General features: G+C 41.8%; 2 protein-coding genes across 5 annotated transcripts in view; both read left to right on the plus strand.

Moving 5' to 3' along the window:
- The window catches only part of LOC134218490 (actin-binding LIM protein 2), an 81,140-nt gene that overhangs the window by 14,284 nt on the left and 43,369 nt on the right, over positions 1-23,487 (plus strand). The gene's annotated exons all lie outside the window — the stretch shown is intronic.
- LOC134214732 (uncharacterized) lies at positions 9,117-10,472 on the plus strand. The gene has a single exon (XM_062694053.1). It carries the CDS (start codon positions 9,117-9,119, stop codon positions 10,470-10,472), a length of 1,356 nt encoding a protein of 451 aa, XP_062550037.1.

Genomic DNA, 23,487 nt, shown 5'->3' on the forward strand with positions numbered 1-23,487 from the left:
GGGGTGAGAAGTGAGATGATAATTGGAAAGTGATAAGCGTAATGTCTAGAAGTGAAGGAAGAAGTAGGATAAGAGAAGAAAGAAGAAAGAATGGAGAATGAAGAAGGAAGAAGATAGAAGAAAGAGGAAGAAGGAAATAAGATAATTACAGAAGGGAGAAGTAAAAAGATTAAGAAATATGGAAAAATATAAAAGAAGATGAAAGAAGGAAAAGAAAGGTGAAGGAAGGAAAATTGAAGAAGGGTAGAGGAAGAAGAAATAAGCTAGAAGAAATAAGAGAGAAAGGTGAAGGAAGTATATGATGGAAGTAAAGAACAAAGAAGCGGTAGGAAAATGAAAAAAGAAGAAGGAAAAAAAGAAGTTGGAAAAAGAAAAAAGAAAGATGGAGAACGAAAAAAGGAAGGAGGAAAAAGGAGAAGAAGGAAGGAAGAAGGAATAAGAAACAGAGAAAGAGGTAGAAGGAATAAGGAAGAAGAATAATAAGGAAAAATATCACAATTTTTAATTCTTCTTTTTCTCTCCTCACTTCGCACTTCTCACTCTTCACTTTTAATTTTTCACTTCTCACTTGTCACTTCACTTCTCACTTCCAATTATGAGATGTGAAAATGTCTCATTCCTCACTTCTCGCTTTACACTTTATGTACTTTCCATTACTCATTTGTCTTTAATCATAATCTAAGATATGTTTTTCAATCATTCGGCCAAAAGACATTCGGACAAAAGGTTCGACACCTCATGTATATTCGTTCATTCGTCCAACAAAGGAGGAACATATCGAGATTTATAGGTATCGAAATAAAACCTGGAAGGCAGGGACAGCACATTATCCACTTTCTGCGCAGTGTTTGGAATGGGGGTAATGTATTCCCCTTTTTTCTAGCTATGTCAATATGGCGTATCGCTATTGGAGGTGAGTGCCATTGTTTGACTAACATCTTCTCCCCAACACGGCTCAGCTTTTCGAATGAAATGCGCCACCGAATTGGGATTTGTTCTACCGACCTCAAGTGGTTCTATAAGCCCCTTGGTGAAGAACTTTCAGCTTGATCAAAAAATTGCCGAACAACGACATAACAGATGCCCCGAATCTTCTTTTTCTATGTAACAGAAGCGATATAGATCATTTTGAAGTTTCCCTATAAGCTTCAAATGATATCGGCTCGGACAATGACCTATAATGAGATCCGTAAAAGTGCTTAGGTCTCTTTTAAATAATTCTAAAATGTTGCGAGTCATGGAAACATTTTGAGTGATATAACGTTTAGATTGCTTGACATTGGTAGTGTTCCTAAAATTGGTTTTAACTTTCATGGATTCCCATACCTTCAGGTCCATACTAAGAGAAGAAGTTGACAAGCTGCAAAAAGGTTCCGGTCCTGTAAACCGACTTGATGATCCGAGTCTCACCATATCGGCTTTTTCGTTACCATCTATTCCACAGTGTCCTGGAATCCAATATAGATTGACTTGGCTGCGACAAGACAGTTTTTGGAGGGACTGAATGCATTCCCAAACTTGTTTTGAAGTGCATGTTGCCGACTTTAGAGCATTCAAAACTGCTTGGCTGTCGGACATTATGTATATATGTGAGTGTCTGTAATTTCTACGCAAACATATTACAGAACACTCTAGAATTGCGTGAACTTCCGCTAGGAATAGGGATGGCCAACTTCCCATGGGAATCGATATGTCTATCTCAGGGCCAGTAACTCCTGCTCCCACTTGGTTGTTCAGTTTTGAACCGCCTGTATAAAACGTAATTGATCCTGAGCGAAGTTTCGGTCCTCCATTTAACCATGTATTGCGCCCAGGATCAATTACTTTGAACAGTCGATTGAAATTGTACTTTTTCTCCATTCAGTCTTCATTGTTTATTACTAGGAGTTTATACTGGAGTTTTTAGAATGCTAAGATGACCCTTAAAGGGACCCCAAGGGACCCCTAAGAGGTTTTGGATCTTATGTTCCTTAAAGCACTCTTTTCAGCTTCTAATTGTACAAGTTGATGCAGAGGAAGCATGTACACACGCTTAACTCATTTCACAGTATTCGGTAATTTTTACCGAAATCTCAACAGCAGAACTGTTCGGTAATTATCTTACAGATTTTCGGTAATGTTTTCCATTGTTGAACTGTCAAAATCACCGAATATCAGTAAAATTATTCACCGAACAGCGAACAGCGCTGTTGAGATTTCGGTAAAATTTTACCGAATTCGGTGATTTATTTTAAGTGTGGCAGTAAAGCATTTAGTACACTTGATGGTGCACTGCTCATTGCACCTGTCATTGAGATGGTCGCTAATCGTTGAAGTTTTTTGATCTGAGCATTTGGCTTACAAAACCTAATAACTTTAGAAGTACTCAATGAACATTAAGCTGCGAGGCAACAATGATTCAGTGAGGGATGTAATGCCAATAAGAAGAAGACCTGGAGGAATTTCTGAAAGTATTGCTAAACGACCTTCTGAAAAAAAAATTTTTAGGTGGTATTTTCAAAGGAATTTCTGAGGGTATTTCTAAAGTTTTTTGCGAAAGATTTTCGAAGAAATTCTTTGAGGAATTTTGTAATGAGTCACTGGACGAATTTCCGATGAATTACTTAGAAAAACTTATGATAGAATTTCTGAAGGAATTTTTGAAGGTATGCTGGATGACTAACCGAATCAATTCCTGGGTATTTTTTTACGAAAAAATGTCTGGAGGATTTAACGAACGAACATTTAGGTAAATTCATAAAATATCACCTGGATCAAAAATTTTGAAGCAAGGTAAATAAAAATTCCCAAGGAATACTTGAGAATATCCGATGACATATGATGTTGGGGGGACTGCAATCCCGATATTTTAGATTTTTTTTGGCTTAAAGTTTTAATTTCTTCCGAAATATCTGCAGAAATTACTCCGGAAAATTTAGTTGAAAAAATTCTTCCGGAAAATTAATAAAAAATGAGATAGGAAATCCTAAAGAAATTTTCGGAGAAGTTACTGACAGAAATCCCAAAGCATTTCCAGCAGGAATTTTGAATGATATTTCTGAAGAAATTTTCGAAGGAATTTCCTCATGAAATAACCGGAAGATTTCTGGAAGAGTTTCCTAATGTTTTTCTGAAGAGATTCCCGAATGAATGATCAAAATATTATCCAGAAGGAATCTCCGAAGGTCTAAAAGAATTTTGGAAAAGTTGCTAAAGAAATCCGGACGAATGGCCGGAAAAGAACTTTCGAAAGACTTCCTTGATGAAGTTGCTTCCGGGAAATTATGAGGAAATTCAAGGAATTTCTTCTCAGATTTTCCGGAGGGCTTTCTTGAGAAACTTTTGGAAGAGAAACTTTTACTAGAGCAATTCCAGCAGTATTTCCAAAGAAAATTTGGTAGGATTTCTTCTAAAAAATTCCGAAAGTATTTTTAATTAAATTTCCGTAAATTCCGAAGGATTTCCTAAAAGTATTTCTGAGGAAATTCCTAAAAGAATTTGAAAATTTCTTATAATTCCTTCTTTGAATTTTCAAAAGAATATCTAGAAGAATATCCAAAGGAATTTATGATATATCTTCTAAGTAATTTCTTGAGAATTTTCTGAAGAAATGCCTGGAAAAATAATATTGAAGGCATGTCCAAAGAAATTTTTCCAGAAATTTAAGAATGTCGGAAATTCTCACCGAATTTATTTTCGAAATTCCGTTCGGAAATTCCTTCACGAATTCTTGAATACCTTTGGAAATTCCTTCCGAAATACCTTATGAAAATTTCTGAAGGAATTCCTTCAGGAACACCTATGGATATTGTTTTAGGAAAATCTTTGGAAAATCCATTTTCTTCAGATATTCCTTTGAAAACTCATCTGAGCAATCCCTCGAGAATTCCTCTAAGAATTCTTTCAGGAATTTCTTCGGATATTCCATTAGAAATTTCTTAAGGAATTCGTTTGTAAAATCCTTTCGATATTTTTCTGGGAGAAAACCTTGCGAGAATGCATATAAAAATACCTAATAATTTCGGCGAATACAATTAAATTTCAGAGAAAATATTCAATCAGGTAGGTCAGTAATTATAAAAATTTAAGGGAACTCTTTTTTTCTCAGTTACTTACATAACAACTTACATCAACTTACATAACTTGCAACTTACATAATAATACATAATAAACATCCATAAGTTATCTAATTCTAAAAATCATTATCTTATGCTTTATACCCTTTATCCATATTGCCGTCATACGCATTGTTGCGTCAACCGCAATAAATTGTATATTTAAACTAAGCACTACAACACCAAATTGTTAACCATATTGCACTTCACACCATACACCCCATTCCCACGCTCCACATTATACTACCATATGACACACAATAGCCCCCAATCAATAGCACATCCAATAGACTAAGAATATCCATCACAGCATCCAACCCACTTTATACACAAAGTTAGTTGTAACCGTCTCTTCACACCGTACAGCAATACACGCGATCGCGATAGTATCAAGTAGAGTGAAGTGATTTTCTATCTCCCCGACCGAAATCCCCAGTGCAGTGTACCGGTTGGTGACTGTTATTCGCGAACCAGTGACCTATATCCGGATTAGTCCGTTCCGCCGTTGTAGGCACAGAGCCGTCGGAGAGGATTCCGAGGCGCGGACATCTTTTGGTCCGTTCGAACCGGATTATCGTTCCATTCGAGTGAGAAACAAGCGCACATTGGTAGTGCAATTGTTGTCGCATGTGCGACCAGATACAGTGAAGTGGGGAAAGGTGATTGATTGCTTATTGTGGGGCAATTAATTAATTCTCCGATTTGTGATCGGTGCTGGGACTTCGGTGTGATTTGGTCGGTGGAGATTGGGATTTCCCGTCGCATTCCGGGTCGCGTGTGATTCTCATCAGATCGCCGTGTGTGTGACGAAGAGTGAACTGTATGGACTCTGGACTGGACAATTGAATAATTGAACCAGAAAGAAAGCACAGTACACAGTGGTCCAAAGAGGACATTTTGGTGGTAGAAAAGCGCTAGTGCAGTGAAACCGTTTACGGGTAGAGCGATAAAACCCAATAGTGCATTCGTTTTCTGGTTTGTCGTTAAAACTAGAACAACCGTTTCCAGGTTTGTTCGTTAGAACCTGTGCCAACACGTTTCTTGGTTTGGGCGTCAGAACCTTGTCATCTCGTTTCCAGGTTTGGGCGTCAGAACCTGTGCCATCCCGTTTCCAGGTTTGGGCGTCAGAACCTGTGCCATCGTGAGTAGGGTGTGGTAGTATTGGGTCGGCGAGACTACGGTGAGTACTCCATAGTAGAGTAACTTTTTTGGAATTTGGATTGGTGGAGTGGACCGGCATCGTAGTTTTTGTAATTGTTTGGGTTGTGGTGGTTTTGTTGTTCGTGGCGTTCTGAGGAAGCAAAATGGCGCTTCGAGAACGCTCGAAATTGATGAGTGTCACTGTGGACGCCATCAAAACTATAGAAACATTCGTTAATGAGTATGATGCCGAGGTCGATCAGAGTAAGATCGACTCAAGATTACTGAGGTTGGATCAATTATACGATCGTTTTGTAAACGTGTCCATTGAGGTGGAATTACTCATGGAGGAGAAAGCCGAAACGAAGGCGACGTTTGTCAAGAAGCGCAGTGATATGGAGACTTGTATTACAAGCTCCGGGATTTTCTCACATTGAATAAGCAGAATAGCACGCCTTCTGCCCAAGCGTCTCACGTTTCTTCCTCTGTCGTCCGACTACCGAAGATTGATCTGCCCACATTCGATGGTGAGATGGATAATTGGATCCCATTCTACGACGCCTATCGTAGTTTGATCCACAATAATAAGGATTTGGCAGCTGTAGACAAGTTTCACTACTTGCTGGCGGCGCTCAAGGACCCAGTCAAGCGTCTGCTGGATACCACGAGCATTACCGGGGACAATTACAAGATTGCGTGGGATCTTCTGGTTAGTCGGTACGATAACAAGCGCCTGTTGATCAAAACCCACATCAACTCGCTTTTCAATGTTGCGCCCGTGAGGAAGGAATCTTCTTCTGCAATTCTATCACTTGTCGACCATTTCGAACGCCACGTAAAGATTTTAACGACATTGGGGAGCCGACCACGCAATGGAGCTCGCTACTAAGTACACATGGTGTGTAGTCGTTTGGGTCAGAGCATGTTGAGGGAGTGGGAGAGGTCGACAAGCAACGATAGGCAAGAAATTCCGAAGTATAGCGAGTTGATCACTTTCTTGAAGGATCAAGCACGGATTCTGCTTTCACTGAATAGTGGAAGCGTGGTACCCTCCCCTCCCCGGGACAAGCCTCGCCTCTCTGTTGCTCACACCGCATCCGTTTCAAAGCCGTTTCCACCTAAATTCAGTTGCCTTGTGTGTCATCAACCCCACCGTATTTATGACTGCGAGGTGTTCAAACAGATGCAGCTGGAGCAGAAGCAAGACACTGTTCGCAAGAAGAAACTATGCTGGAATGGTCTGTCGTCCAACCATCTCAGTCGTGAATGTTCATCGAAACCCTGCCGGAGATGCAACGAGAAGCACCACACTCTGTTACATCCGTCCTCCCCCAATGATCGTACCACCCAACCCCAAGCAAAACTACCAATTAGGAATCAACCATCCACCTCTAACACTGACGGTGAGTCATCTCGGCTTCCCATGATCACTCCGTCCACCTCATCCATCTCGTCCACCACCCATCAGCCCCACACTTCGAATGCTTTAGCTGCTGCCAGCTCGTCGAAGGCCACATACTCCACTGTCCTGCTGTCGACTGCCGTGGTGAAGGTTCACGGTCCAACGGGAAAGTCCACATTCGTTCGAACCCTGTTGGATTCCTGTTCGGAGTCGAATTTCATCACCGAAAGAGTCGTCCAGCTTCTTGGTCTACACCGGCAGAAGCGAGCAGCAGTTATCGCCGGAATGGGTGGATCCACAGTGAATAGTCACCAGTGCACATTTGCAACGTTCAGTTCCGTTGATTCCACCTACTCCAACAGTTTGGAATTCAGCATTCTTCCGAAGATTACGAACGATCTTCCGGGAAGGACACTCGATGTTTCGAAATGGAACATCCCATCCACAATAGCTCTCGCCGATCCTGATTTTGCCACACCGCACAGGATCGATATGGTCATCGGTGCACAGCTTTTCTTCAGTCTACTCCGAGAAGGTCAGCTGCCAGTTGGAATTGGTTCTCCATCAAGTCATCCAGTTCTACAGTGTACCGTGCTCGGCTGGGTAGTAAGTGGTTCTGTATCTACCACTGTTGAAGCCCGATGTGCCAAATCAGTTGCGCTATTGTGCACTACGGAAGATCTCGACAAACAGTTAACTCGATTCTGGGAAATCGAGAGCTGCCCTGGCAATCGTGGACTGTCAAGGAGGAGTCAACCTGTGAGCGATATTTCACAGAAACCACTACCCATGATGAATCAGGTCGTTTCATTGTGCGCCTACCTAGAAAGGAAGGCATCCTGAGTCAACTTGGTGACTCCAAAGCTAGCGCTCTTCGTCGATACCATTGGATGCAACGTCGGTTAGTCAAAATCCCGATCTGAAAGGACAGTATGTCAGCTTCATGGCGGAGTATATCGATCTTGGCCATATGGTTCCCGTAGATCCGTTACAAGACACCACTCATCCCCACTCATTCTATCTTCCTCACCACGCTGTTTTCAAGCCAAGTAGCACCACCACAAAGTGCAGAGTGGTTTTCGATGGGTCCAGCAAGTCTTCTACGGGAATCTCGCTCAATGATTGTCTCATGGTCGGACCAACTGTTCAGGACACACTGTATTCCATCGTCGTCAGATTCCGAACGAATGAGATAGCTCTCGTTGCCGATATCACCAAAATGTACCGGCAGATCTGGGTGCATCCAGACGATCGACATCTTCAACGGATATTCTGGCAAAGCGAATCAGATTCCGTCGCTCGCTCCTACGAGCTCACTACTGTGACGTACGGCACATCCAGTGCGCCGTATTTAGCAACACGATGTCTACAACAACTCTCCTATGACCACTCGAGTGATGATGGAGACATCCCGTCGAAGATTGGAAAGGATTTCTATGTGGACGATTTCCTCAGCGGTTCCGATACAGTGGAAAGTGCAGTACAGTTATATTCCGGTGTGCAGAACATTCTTGGGTCCGCAGGTTTCGAACTGAGAAAGTGGTCCTCCAACTCTAGTGCAGTGCTGTCCCAAATTCCGGAAGATTTGCAAGACAACCGGTCGATAATAGAAGTCGACGACGTTCGAGGTTCGGTTAGCACACTCGGACTATTGTGGCATCCTGAGTCGGATACATTCCGGTTCAAAGTTCCCGAGTTCTCCATGAACCTTCCACTCAGCAAGCGGATCGTCGTCTCCGAAATGTCCAAGTTATTCGACCCATTGGGCATTCTCGGTCCAGTGGTAATCCGGGCGAAAGTGTTCGTCCAACAACTCTGGAAAGCAAACTTGGACTGGGACGAACCGCTTCCCAACGCACTGAACGTCGAGTGGGAAAACTATAGACTTGGTCTAGAAGCTCTCGAACACCTCTCCATCCCTCGCTTGGTAAAAGCAGCAGGTGCAGGAGAAAATATACAACTGCATGGATTTTGCGATGCTTCTCAGCATGCCTACGGGCGTGCATCTACATACGAAGTACCGGCATGAATGGTATCATCGCGTGCCGTCTCTAACAGCCAAATCCCGCGTAGCTCCAATCCAAACTCTGTCAATTCCCCGCTTGGAACTATGCTCTGCTGTACTTCTGTCCCAGCTGTACCAAAACGTGGTGTGTAGCCTCAACATTACACCTGAGGCCTACTTTTGGTCAGATTCTTCCATCACTCTACACTGGTTGAACAATCCTCCTACAAACTACAATACGTTCGTGGCTAATCGTGTCGCGGAAGTTCAACGAATGACTGAAGGAGGAATCTGGAACCATGTCGCCGGTTTGGAGAATCCGGCAGATATCATCTCGCGAGGCATTGATCCGTGCGAGCTCATCAACGTCGCCCTATGGTGGAAAGGCCCACCTTGGCTATCGTCTGACCCTTCGGAATGGCCAAGCCTGTTCACAATTCCAGAATCTAATGAATTCCAATCAGAAGTGCTAGAGATGAAAGCAGCTACAATTGCAGCTATCTCACGGTCAGTCGAGGCACCCGATCACACTCTGTTCAATCGATACTCGTCACTGACGAGGCTTATCCGCATCGCTGCTTATTGTCGCCGTTTTGTGCGGCATTGTCGTGCCAAGTTAACTAGAATAGATCTGCAAGTTACACCGTTCCTTACCGCCGAGGAACTGCATCAGGCGCTCATCGGCCTCGTGAAGGTCGTTCAAGATGAGTGCTTCAGCCACGAAATCGCTATTGTTCGGGCTGGAACTGAAGCAGATCTAAGAAAATCACCACTCAAAACTCTCCATCCGTTCATCCATGATGAATTACTCCTTGTCGGTGGCCGGCTAAACCACTCCTCGTACTCATTTACACGTAAGCATCCGATACTCCTGCCTGAAGTGCACCCACTAACGTCACTGCTCATCGATTCGGTGCACAAGCAACTCCTACACGCTGGTCCTCGCGCGATGATCGCACACATTCGTGAGCAATTCTGGCCCCTACACCTTCGTAACTTGGTACGGAGGCATGTCAACACTTGTTTGCGTTGTTATCGCGTCCGACCGCAGTCGGAATGTCAGCTGATGGGCCAACTCCCGAAAGTTCGAGTAACACCAGCAAGAGCCTTCCTCAACACCGGTGTCGATTATTGCGGCCCTGTTTGGCTCAAGTCTCCAGTAAGAAGAGCTGCGCCGATTCGAACCTACGTCTCCGTCTTCGTATGCATGGTCACTAAAGCCGTGCATCTTGAACTTGTCAGTGATCTCAGCACCGATGCTTTCATTGCTGCATTGAAACGGTTTGTTGCTCGCCGTGGTAAACCAATCGCATTGTTTTGCGACAACGCCACCAACTTCAAAGGTGCAGACAAGCAACTACGAGAGCTCTGTTCGCAGCTCAACCACCAGCAAGTGGCATCGTTCTGTGCTGAATCCGCCATCCAGTTCAATTTCATTCCTGCAAACGCACCAACGTTCGGCGGCCTTTGGGAGGCCGCAGTCAAATCCATGAAGCACCACTTCCGGAGAGTCGTGGGTCTAGAAGCACTGCCAAGCGAAGCCATGCACACTGTTCTCTGCCAAATCGAAAGCTGCCTCAATTCGCGGCCGCTCACTGCAGTCTCGGAGGATCCAAGCGACATGGACTTTCTCACTCCGGGACACTTTCTTGTTGGGTCGGCTCTGCAATCGATCCCCGAGCCCGGCCTGTCTCAAATCCCAAAGAATCGGCTATCGCTCTGGCAGGAAATCAACGGAGAACCCAGGCGTTCTGGAAATCGTGGTCTACGGACTATCTCCACCAGCTTCAGCAACGATCGAAGTATTTCTTCCGACAGCCGAACGTTCTAGTCGGTAAGCTGGTACTCCTGAAGGACGACAATCTTCCCCCGCTCAGGTGGAGCGTGGGCCGCATTGCAGCTGTACATCCCGGCGCGGACGGAATAGTCCGTGTAATTGATGTCAGGCTTGCATCCGGTGCTGTACTAGACCGACCAATTGTGAAGGTGTGCCTCCTCCCAATCGATGATGACTCTCGTTCCGCCTCCATTACTGGCGAAATATCTGACCCCCAGGCCAGCAACACTGATCCTGCTATCATCAACCATAGATCTTAAGTATATGAATTTTGTTAGAATTAAGCACACTTTTCGAATTATAATGAACTTCTTTCATTGGTGGCCGGTATGTTGCGTCAACCGCAATAAATTGTATATTTAAACTAAGCACTACAACACCAAATTGTTAACCATATTGCACTTCACACCATACACCCCATTCCCACGCTCCACATTATACTACCATATGACACACAATAGCCCCCAATCAATAGCACATCCAATAGACTAAGAATATCCATCACAGCATCCAACCCACTTTATACACAAAGTTAGTTGTAACCGTCTCTTCACACCGTACAGCAATACACGCGATCGCGATAGTATCAAGTAGAGTGAAGTGATTTTCTATCTCCCCGACCGAAATCCCCCAGTGCAGTGTACCGGTTAGTGACTGTTATTCGCGAACCAGTGACCTATATCCGGATTAGTCCGTTCCGCCGTTGTAGGCACAGAGCCGTCGGAGAGGATTCCGAGGCGCGGACACGCATATTTGTCTCATGCTGGCTGTCTCATGTTGGCTGTCTCATGTTGGCTATATGCGTATAACGACAGTATACCTAATAGCTCAACTAAACTAAACTAAACATCAAATATTTTGAACCACTAAAAAATCAAATCAATCAAAATAACAGAACTATTGTTTTGGAAATATCTGGAAAACAATTGATAGAAATGTTATCAACTTGCATGTAGATGTCTCTGTGAAAATAGTAATAATAATTGTAAAATGAGTCATTTGAATTGGTCAGCATATCAAAAATAAAAACTGCTAACTGCCATAAGACGAGTTAGTACGAGACACTGAAAACGACCTTACTGTTGAGGTCAAAATACGTATCTGAAAAGTTACAAACAAGTGGTGGAATTAAATGGGATAGTAGTAGCTCGTCTCCTGAAAAGTGCAGATATTCCACTAAAAAGCTTTTAATAATTTTCTTATGAAAACCGCTGTTAATTTGAACAATTTAAACTAGAGTGTAATTTTTTGACTAGTGGGTAGAAAATATTCAAACGTAATATATAACAATTTCAACATATTTGTAGTTCACTGTCAAAATTTCAGCTTAATCGGTCATCGGGGAACAAAGTTACAGCTTGTCAAAGTTGACCATTTTGTATGAAAATCGCCCTCCGCTGCTAGTATTCGAAACACAGGTGTACGTACCCTCCCCTCTTTTTCTCCACTCCTAAAAACATGCCAGGACTTAACAAATGATCCAGCAAAGGTTATTAGACCCAAAGTTAGGTAAATACATCAAAAAACGATCATTTAGGAACCTGTTAGAGGTTTTTGCCAACATTTGTATGGAGTGAAATCACTGTGCAGCGTGAGCGTTGCCATATTTCTCCGTTTTCTCACATCATCCTCTTTCGCATGCGAAGCAAGCACGTTTAGATGCAAGTTCTGCTATGCGCGCAGGAGTCAAACCCGTTCGACGCGCTGCGAGAACAATCAACGACGCGACGCACCTTCGGTTAGACTCGATCGTAGTGTCGGGCTGTGCTTTGCCTAAAGGCGCACCGCGCACGCTTTCGCGCCGATGATTAGAAACAGTTTGTTTTTCTTTTTTCTCGTGATGAATATGCAATACATCAAGAACAATATTAAATTAATGTTTGGGTTTTCAAAAGAGACTTTAAATAATGCTTTTTTACGAATACTCAAAATCAATCAACATAAGTTTTCACTAAATTTGAAAAATTAAATAACTGGAACACATTTCAGCTTCTAAATGTGACTCATTGGTCGTCACAATCTGGGGTCGCATCAAAAAATAATTGTATAATTATATATTATAATTATTATACTAATAATGGTTAATAACATTTCTTTCATAGCAACTATATATGTGAGAGTTTAAATATTAGCGGCGATGCGACCAGCGTACCCTGAATGGTGGAATGAGCCGATATGAAAGATCTCTATTATGAGCAATATCCAGTTATTGCCCAACTGTTACCAAGTTAGATTTTAGACGATTTCCGAGTCTAAAATTTTAAGTGCATCTAAATTAAAACATTTTTGTAACAAAAGAGAAAAATAAGTCATTTATTGTTTTGTAAATCTTTTCTATTTAAATTGTTTTTTTTTCTTCTAATATTTGGTTAAGTTGTACAAGAAAAGGTTGTAATATTAGATTAAATGCCCAACTTTCATTCGAAACCACTCAGCTTGATGATTTTTTTTATCAGCATGGTAGAACAGGTGTAGCAAAAGTCCACGAGACGCCCCTGTTCGAGAGTGCATCACCCTGCTTTAATCCATCTAAGGTAACAAATGACGTCGATATTTCATCCGCAACCCTTACACTTGATTTCGATCCGTCCAACGTTATACGAATCAGCCGTATCAGTTTCGCCGGAAAACCATGTTCAAGCATAATTTGCAATAATTCATTCCGTTTCACTGAATCGTACGCCGCCTTGAAATCAATAAACAGATGATGTGTCTGCAAGTTGTACTCTCGGAATTTATCAAAGATTTGTCTCAGGGTAAACATTTGATCCGTCGTTGATCGGCCCTCACGAAAACCTGCGGTCTCAATCTGTTGAACAGAATACGGGACATAATTTTGTACGCCGAATTAAGGAGGGTTATTCCTCGGTAATTGGCGCACTCCAGTCTGTGTCCTTTCTTAAAGAGAGGGCAAATGAACCCGTCCAACCAGCTAACACGCATTTCCTCGTCTTCCCATATTTTCGACATAATATGGTGCAGAATTTCTTCAGCCGGGAGCTGGTCCTTCCCCGCAGCCTTATTGTTTTTCAGCTCTTTAACAGCTTTTTTAACCTCATTTAGTGTAGGCGACTCCACAGCTTGTCCATCGTCGCTAATATTTATTCTGCTCACCGATGCACAGTCACTTCCACTATTCAACAAAGTCTCGAAGTGTTGTTTCCACCTGGCAGCCACTTCGGTTTTATCTGTCAGCAAATTCCCTTGTTGGTCGTTGCACATAACGGGAGATGGCGCTGTCGCCATCGACAGACTCATAGAACCTTCGCATATCGTTCTGCTCCATTTTTTCCTGCGCCTCGCTAATCACTTGTTCTTCATATTCTTTCTTCTTCCTGCGGTGGGTTCGTTTTTCGGCTGCTCTTGCTTCCTTGTACCGATCTCTATTCGATCGGATACCCGACACCAACATCCGGCTTCTGGCAACGTTCTTCTCGTCTGGCACTCTCTGACACTCCACATCGAACCAACCCGTCCTGGGTCGCCTCTGTGCAGCGCCTACCACTTCTCGTGCTGTTGTGCTCACCGCTCCATGGATCGACTCCCATAGATCGTTGATGTTGTCGCTAACGTTGATTGCACTTATCCGTTCGTTGAGCTTCTGGCGGTACTCAGCCGATACTCCTTCCGCCGACAATCGCTGGATATTGTAACGCATCGTTCGCTGTGATCTTGCGTTCGATACAGTTGACAACCGTGATCGAATTTTACTGACAACGAGGTAGTGATCAGAGTCAATGTTCGGACCTCTGAATGTCCGCACATCGATAACATCCGAGAAATGGCGCCCATCCACCAGAACATGGTCTATCTGGTTGCAAGTTTCACCATATGGGTGTCTCCAGGTGTGCTTTCGGATGTTCTTTCGTGCAAAGTAGGTGCTACTGATGGCCATCCGTCTGGCAGCAGCAAAATTTACTAGACGTAGGCCGTTGTCATTGGTAGCGGAGTGAAGGCTCTCCCTACCAATTATGGGACGGAAAAAGTCCTCTCTACCGACCTGTGCATTAGCGTCTCCGATAACAATTTTCACGTCATGCTTTGGGCACTCTCCATAGGCTTTATCAAGACATTCATAAAACGTGTCCTTCACGTCGTCGGATTTATCGTTTGTCGGTGCGTAAACGTTGATTAGGCTGTAATTGAAGAATTTGCCCCGTATCCTCAACACACAGATTCGTTCGCTAATGGGTTTCCACCGCATCACTCGCTTCATCTGCTTGCCCATCACTACGAAACCAACTCCATGCTCTGCTTTTCCGCCGCCGCTGTGATAGATGTTATACTTGAATGCAGTGTTGGTCGTGGGGTCCACGGCTCGGAATTCACGTTCTCCGGATCTAGGCCATCGGACTTCTTGAATAGCGGCCACGTTCACTCCAACCTTCTGCAGTTCACGAGCCAGAAGGCTCACTTGTCCAGGTTCATTTAGGGTCCTGACATTCCAGGTACCGAGTTTCCAATCATAGTTCTTATTTTGTTGCCGGGTCGGTTGCCAAAAATAACGTTCTTTTTTTCTTCTATCTCCATTTTTCGTGGTATTTGAAAGGCTTCAGTAAGCTACCTTACCGGAGTCGCGTTACCTACATCGCGCTAGTGGGGCTGCCACCTTAGGTATAGCTGACGCGATACAGCATTTCGTTGTTCAGCCGCTGGGTACCAGGCAGACGCTGTTTGACGCTCGAGGCGTACCTTCTCACCTGATGTCAACCCACCATTTTGCTGCCTCATACCTCCATTATTTGCAAGCAAATACGGGCACGCCAGCGAGGAGAGAAACTTTTTCTTAGTTTAAGTTAAAAGACTTAGTTTAAGTTAAAAGCATTTTAATTCCTACAATGTAGGACCTACGCGGTTCATTTCAACCAGAGGAGAAATCTTAACTGCCAAAGGCAATTGAAATATATTAATTAATAAGTACTAAAAATGTATCATAGCAAATAAGCATGATAGGGTTAATCAAACACGGAACACCTAATCCAAACGATGCAAGTACAATAAAAAGAAATCTGTATCGCTATATTTTTTGGTAATTTAGGATTTGGTCTTTTGCGTCTCATTTTCATGGTTCCCAATGGCGGTTTTCAATTTTATTCGTAGTTACAATGAAATTAAATGTTCGAATTAAAAAGCTTGTGGTAGTCGCTCAATTTTTATATCGCCTCCTATCCTGTTCCACCTTTACCCATTCGAAACGATTCACCCGCTGTGTAGATCAGAGTCACTGATTCCTAACGCTACTCAAATCCAACCCAGCAGTAAATAACTCCACTCGCATCCATACATAGCAAGTCCCTCTTGACAATTGATGCTCTCGGACAAGCACCGCTACATGCAGTTGAGTAATAATTTTGCACTTGTTTTTGGTAAAAGAGGAAGTCGTAACTTGCCCATATGCGCCACATATTACCCAATGAGCAAGCCCCTCAGACTTCGCCTTTGCTCCGTTCCGTCATGTGTTCGATATGCTGTGCTGTGCCAGTAGCAGGGCTAAACCAACGAAACGAGTTAAGCATTGGCAGAACTCGTAAAGGTAGGTCGTTAATAGAACAACGCCTGCCTGTCACACTAACGGAAGCTCAGTCTTAAGAAGAGTGTTTTTCTACACATTCAATTCTGACTGGTAGTGTAATACCGATAATCATGTTATTTCTAGCATTATAAAATTTGTTTTGTTGATATTTTATCTGAATAATTAGCTTTCTGTTATTGATCGCTTTCTTGGTTGCACATTTATTATCTCATAAGCTCAAAGTTCATGGAGGATTGGATATCGATAAATGAATCGTGCACGGTTCTACTCCTCCGTTAGAATCGTATCATAACAATTGTTGAATTATTGATGCCTTTTTAGATGTCACATGATCGAAACAATGCTGTTTTGTTGGGAAAACTAGAAGCTTTGCTGCAGAATCGCGAAACCTTATTCAAACAATCAAACAAGGTCAGATACCCTCAGCTAGTTGATATTTTCCGAATGCGTGCGATCCTTGGAGACTGTGTATCACATGCGAGGATTTTTTTTGGCTAATGTTGCACAACATACAAAAGTATGGCGTGGTAGAGTGCTATATCGATCAAATCAGTATAAAACCGCTAGAGAGTAGAGGAGCTGTTAACTCCTAGAAAGGCAGTGACTAACATGATTCGAATACAGTAGCTCAGTATATGGGCAAATCTCGGATACTTATTCAAAAGGACGTATGTGATTTTGTAAACAAAGATTCGAACGTCGATTTGTCCAATCTGATGGCACTCCCTCGCAAACCAACACCACCAACAGATAGTCGGAAACTTCCCCTACCTGTCTGTGGTGGGGGAAGCTTGAGAGTGCTATCAGATTGGAAAAATCGACGTTTGAATCTATTTTTACAAAATCATATACGTTCTTTTGAATAAGTTCCCGAGAAACAGTTGTTAAGTACCTACAAGAGAATACAATGGGTCTGGGGGGTAAGGATGGGTCATCGCCATCACCGGCAGTCGTACAGCAAAATCGTTCAAAGACGACGGTGCATAAAAAAGTAGACAAAACTTCAAATCTAGCAGTAATTGTGTTTTTCCGCCTGTTCAGAATTGGGAAAGTAAAATCGAAAATATTTAAAAAAAAGTAAAAATCGGTGAATGAACTTGACCGATGCAACAATTATTTAGAAAACAAAAAGGTAAAGCATTCGCAACTTTTAAAATAGCCACCATCATAGCAACCCAACAAATTTATATTCCACCAACCAATTTCCAATCGAAATGCACAAACTTGTTTAGTGGAAATTCCCCTCGCTGTAGTGCTTCTGACATTTCTACTTGCGCCTTCAGAACGCTCCCACCGAGTAGGTTCAGGTTATTTCCTTCCTGTATAACTCTCCCTTTTTGCGACCAATTTCCAACCGAAGACGAAGAAAACGCAGAAAACCAAGGGATAGAAACCCTCATTGCTCGAATTTCTCTAGGTTAATGGCAAATGCCGCCGCGACTAAAAGGGGGAAGCAAAAGTCAAACTCAGATTGAGCGCAAATTACGGAGGCGAGGAGCAAAAAGCATTTCGTGGCATCATCATCGACGAAACGCTAAGTGCGTTGCTGCGAGGTGGTGTGTGGGTTTAGCACACGTCGATTGAATGGCGGATGAACCGAATGCTGCACATAGTGCTGCACGAAAGGGGCAAACTTTCAACAACGTTCACTTTTCGTTGCCCTCAACAATCACCCTACTATTGAGTATTGGCGGTCGTGAGGTGATCATGAATTGGCAGAAAACAAAATCGTGCATTTGTCTTGGAGGTCGTAAGCAGGCGATCGACACCGCCTAGATCTGAACGGATGCGCATTCAGCGATTTATTTTTTCTCAAGTTGACTTGTCGCTATTATAGACAATTCAGAAGTGAGAGTTGACTCAAAGTGCAGATGATGAGTGACGTTCGATTGGGTGCTATTTCGGGACGAGTAATTTCTTAGAAATGATCGCGCTTGAAATCAAAGATTTACTCGATTAATTGCTTCTAATTGCCATTCGTTGCTCAGCAGTATTAGGATGCGTGCTTAAAAAGCGAAACAGTGTATCATTTATTCAAAATCCAACATTCTTACTCTTTTCCTACTGACTCTTATCTCCTTCGTCGCTATAAAACTACGACAAGGCTATTTTGTTTTTCGGACATTGAAATCCCAATTTTTCGTTATCACATTCAAAGTAATTGAAACAGCAAAGCAATGCATTCGGCACATAGACCACGTAATACCTATGTACGGCGGTAACGAGACGTTATACCGAGGTGATAATAAAATTTACACTCTTCACTTGATTCGTCACACATCATTTTTTTTTGCTCATGTACCAGCACGTAAACATTTATGTGATAAAGTAAACGAGGCATGTGAGATAAGCGGCGACCGTGCTGCTCCGGAGTAGGCCGGCAAGTGTATGACCTCAACCGCTGCGAAAATAAATCGCCTGTCCACTACTGGCGGCAGAACGTGGTGCTGATCGGTTCGGTCACACTTTTTCGCCATTCATCGCAAAGTTTTACGATCGCACCCGGTACACCATGACAGTGTACCTACTATAGCCTATATTGTTTGCTGTACACTGTCTATAGCTGTCGACGATGGCTTGATTAATCTCCTGATCTCGCTGTTCCGCAGCTAACGAACATAGGTGCACGAAACACGAAACATTTTGCATGTGGTTATTGTTTGCGACGGTAATGAAACAATTTTATGAGTGCTGACTTGCTTCGAAATTCGATTATAAAACCCAAACTAATTCATCTAGTAATGTTATTACCTTTCGCGTAACTAGTCAAGGAACCAACATTCAGAATTTTTTAATGAAAAGTTGATTGATATTGTTTTTTTATTTTTTTTAGCACATACAAATACGGATAGACAGACATTTCTCTGCTACTTATATGTGATTTTGTAAACAAAGATTCAAACATTGATTGACTTGCGGAATCTGATAGCACACACCCAAAACCAACATCACCGTTAGGTAGAGAGAGACTTCGGATGGTGTAAGTTTGCATGGATTGGAACAAACGACGTTTGAATCTTTGTCTATAAAATCTCATACGTTGTTTCGAAGAGAAGAGATTTGTTCAGTTTGTCGAGCTAAATCAATTGATATACGACACTATGGTTTTCCGAGGCACCAACAAAAGGTAAGCTTAGGGATTGGTATAGGGACCTTGAAAACTGTTAATCTATCAAGCAATTTGCACCTGCGGATTCAAAACCTAGCTCCCAGCGAATTGATCGACGAAAATAACGTACTTGACTTAAATTTGTTAGGGGTAAGTACTCAACTAGGACTCGGTAATGTGACTGAGACAGTATTTTTAACGATCCGAGAGTCCTGGGTTTTCCTTGATCGATCTGACCACTTTCGAGTTCAGTTGCCGTTCCAAAGTTTCACCTCTTTCCTCGACATTAAATGCTTGCGGGGGTTGCAAATTGCTTGTAATACCGCAGTTCCGCCTGTACATGCTGGTCTGATCAGCCATTCCGGACCAGAAATTGATTCACTAGCCACACGCATCGTAGAGTCTACACCGTTGAGATGGATTACATTGCAGTGTCTTGCGGAGGTATTCTCGTTCCACAGTCCGATCACCCTTGAAGATCCCTCTCGGAACGTTGTTAGCTCGTTCTGGAATCCACGGTCTCAGCTTTTCCTTTATGTATGGCCAGCCTTCAACTAGGACTCAGGTTGTTCAGATTTGGATCGTTTTGGTTTCTTCCGCCATCTTTTCGAATCTTTCGTCCGACATACCGCTGCGAGGAGTCATCCATACTTTCTGAAATCTTAGCGGGGCTTCGGTGATCCGCTTTCTAAAGATATCCTTAAATGGTTTGTGGTGCAGAGCAGACATTCTGCAACGGAAAAAAAATTGCATAGATTTCTGTAAATACAATGAAGTCCATGACATTCAAAATATAACCCAACTCCAATACAGAACTAATCCAACTACAATCAATATAAATCCAATTTAAACTCAAATCCAAATTCATGCCAAATCTATTACAAGTCCAATCCAAATTCAACCAAAATCCAAACTTAATCCAATTGAAATCCCAATCTCATATTAATCCACTACAAATTCAATCCAAATCTAATACAATTCCAATCAAAATTTCAATTCAAATCCAATCAAAAACCAATCCAAATTAAACCCAATCCATAATCCAAATCCAATCCAATCCAAGTCCAATCCAATCCAAATCCAATTCAAATCCAATCTAAATCCAGTCCAAATCTTATACAAATGCTATCTAAATCCAATCCAAATCCAATCTAAATTTAATCCAATTCCATTCCAAATCCAATCCAAACCCAATCCAAATCCAATCCAAACCCAATTAAAATCCAATCTAAATCCAATCCAAATTTAATCTAAATTCAATCCAAATCCAATCCTACTCCAATCCAAATTTAATCCAAATTCAATACAAATCCATTCCGAATTCAAGTCCAATCCAAATCCAATTCAATCTAAATCCAATCCAATCGAAACCCGATCCAAATCAAATCCAAATTCAATCCATATCCAATTCATATCCAATCCAAACCCAATTTTAATCCATTCCAAATTGAATAGAAAAATTGCTTACATTTTGGAAAATATAATGATTTATTTCGATTTTAAACTTTCCATCGCAACTACAGTTTCCTTTGTACTTACTCAGGATCTGATCGTATTCCTAGGCTGTACACGTTATGTACCTGGATGATGCCTAATCCCCTTGCTGCCGAAGATGACAAAAGCGGTCACCTAGTTTCCTTGACCACAATAAATGTCAATCTTTTGGATCCGTCCTTTATTTTAATAAGCAATCGATTTGTTATTTCGGTATAAGGTACACCGGGGCAAGTTGAAATGCGGGGTAAGTTGAAACGGAAGCTGTAATTTAGATAGGAAATGACCGAATGCACTGATATTTTTTTTCAACAAACTACTCCCCTAAACGCACCTTCTGACTGTCATTCCCAGAAGATTGCAGCTTTCAAAACCAATTCCTGCCATTGTTTATGTTTCGTCCTTTGCAAAATTCAAACCAACTATTTGACGTGCCAATGAAACAGGTCTTAAAACGAGGTTTGGAAGAGATTTTTCGAAAAATTTTCACGGTAGGTAATCATTCAATGTTGAATAAGCATAATGATTATAAGGAATCGATGAAAGATTCGTTTTAATTTTTGTATTTTGGTTGTTTGATATTGCTCCGCATGTTCAACTCATCGGGGCAAATAGAAATGCGTGGTGCGGGGCAAGTTGAAACAACGATTCAAAACGTCACCCTCGCAATTAAAAGTAATATTTTTTCCAGAATTCAACATGGTCCGTAAATACATACATTCGGAAAACATAAATTTATAAAAACATGCAAACTTCTGAAAATAAATTTAATAAATTTCCGCCCATTCCGTCATGAATGCAACCCTCCTACAATCTCCACTAGAATGAAAAGTGGTCATGTTTAAACTGCAGTTTAAACTACTGAGCACTGGCTCTCAGAAAAATAAAACATAGAGTATGTAAACATTTCGTTAACTCCACCTTTCACTTCCCCAGCTGCCTATTTCTCTAATCGAAGAGTTTATGAGAAAAATGCTGGCTGGTTAATTAAATAATTTGTTTTTATGAAGAAGCCACAACCGAATTTATCAAGTGCACAATATACAAGTGAACCAAATAATGAACCATCCTGAATAGTAATCCGAGTGGTCACCAGTAGGAGGAAATCAATTTGATAAATTTTCAGCGTAGTGCGTACTCTAGAATTTGGTCTCTAAAAATACGCTAATTTTCCGTTGAATTTTTCAAACTCGTTTTACAAGAAAAAATACAAAAAAAAATCTAATAAATTGAAAAAAAAAACTGATATATTTCCAAAAATTTTAAATAATATTCTTTATCCTAACATATTGCTGTGGGACAATTAAATGGATCATCTTCTTCTTCTTCTTCTTCATTGGCATTACATCTCCCACTGGGACATTGCCGCCTCGCAGCTTAGTGTTCATTAAGCACTTCCACAGTTATTAACTGCGAGGTTTCTAAGCCAAGTTACCATTTCTGCATTCGTATATCATGAGGCTAACACGATGATACTTTTATGCCCAGGGAAGTCGAGACAATTTCCAATCCGAAAATTGCCTAGACCGGCACCGGGAATCGAACCCAGCCACCCTCAGCATGGTCTTGCTTTGTAGTCGTGCATCTTACCGCACGGCTAAATGGACCATACTTAAGTTTATTTTTTTTGTGTAAAAGAGTATCAAAATCTGGAATGTGATTTTTATGCGAGTAAATATCTATATACATAAAAATAAGTTTCTGTCTGTCTGAACCTTATAGACTCGGAAACAACTGAACCGATCGGCGTGAAATTTTGTATGTAGAGGTTTTTGGGGCCGGGGAAGGTTCTTAAGATGGTTCGAGACCCCTCCCCGCTTTGGAAAGGGGGGACCCCATACAAATGAAACTAAAATTTCTGCATAACTCGAGAAATAATGAAGCAAATGGAACCAAATCTGTCGTGGAGGTTTTGGAAGGGAAGATATGTTTCTGTGGTGATTGGAAACCCCTCCCCCTTCTGGAAAGGGGGCCTCCCATACAAATGAACAAATGAAATTTCTGCATAACTCGAGAACTGATCAGAAAATAAATCAATTTTAGGCGAAACGAAGTTCGTCGGGCCTGCTAGTTTTTAATAAACAGAAGACAATCTTAAGCCAATTTCTGAAAGAAAATCAAAATCGTCAAAAATGTATATGGGACTCCTATGTGAATCTGGCAGTATTATAGTCACTTTTACAACTCCGTGCTTCTTGAGTCATACTGAGTACATACATTATGTTATTATTACGGCAAAATTACAGCTAATGTCTGTATATAACGCAGTGTTTCAACTTGCCCCGGTGCGCGGGGCAAGTTGAAACGATGCATATAAAAAAATAATTCAAATATACAACATATTTATGGAAAAGTTTGTTAAGGTTGCTTATTTTTTATGCATAATCATTGGCCCGAACTAGCAAAAACCGCAAACGGATTCAAAATATATCAAAGGGTGATTTTTTTACATCACTTCAAATTTCAACTTTGAAAAAACCATTTCAACTTGCCCCGGTGTACCTTAATACGTTTTCCAAAATAGCATCTAGTTTGATGTTCGTCCAATTCAGATTCAACCGCTTTAACTCTTTGTAGCATATGCCATTTGTGTGAAATAATTATCATTGTTCTTATTGTTCCTCGTTGGGACCTCGTTAACCGATCGGCTGATTCGATTCCAAATGAAACGATCACCTTATGCTGAACCATATTCTTGCCAGCATTTACCGTATCATCGATTTTCGCTATGTTCACATACTCGTATCCCTCCTCGCAATCACAATCTTTGGGACTCTCCGATCTATCTTTCAAATGGAGACCATGCATTTTGAACCAGATTAAGCTTATTTCGATAACAATCCAAATGGTTCTTTCCCCCACATTCCAAACGT

The sequence above is a fragment of the Armigeres subalbatus genome, chromosome 2 (assembly GCF_024139115.2).
Source record: "Armigeres subalbatus isolate Guangzhou_Male chromosome 2, GZ_Asu_2, whole genome shotgun sequence".
NCBI classification, from domain to species: Eukaryota; Metazoa; Arthropoda; class Insecta; order Diptera; family Culicidae; genus Armigeres; species Armigeres subalbatus.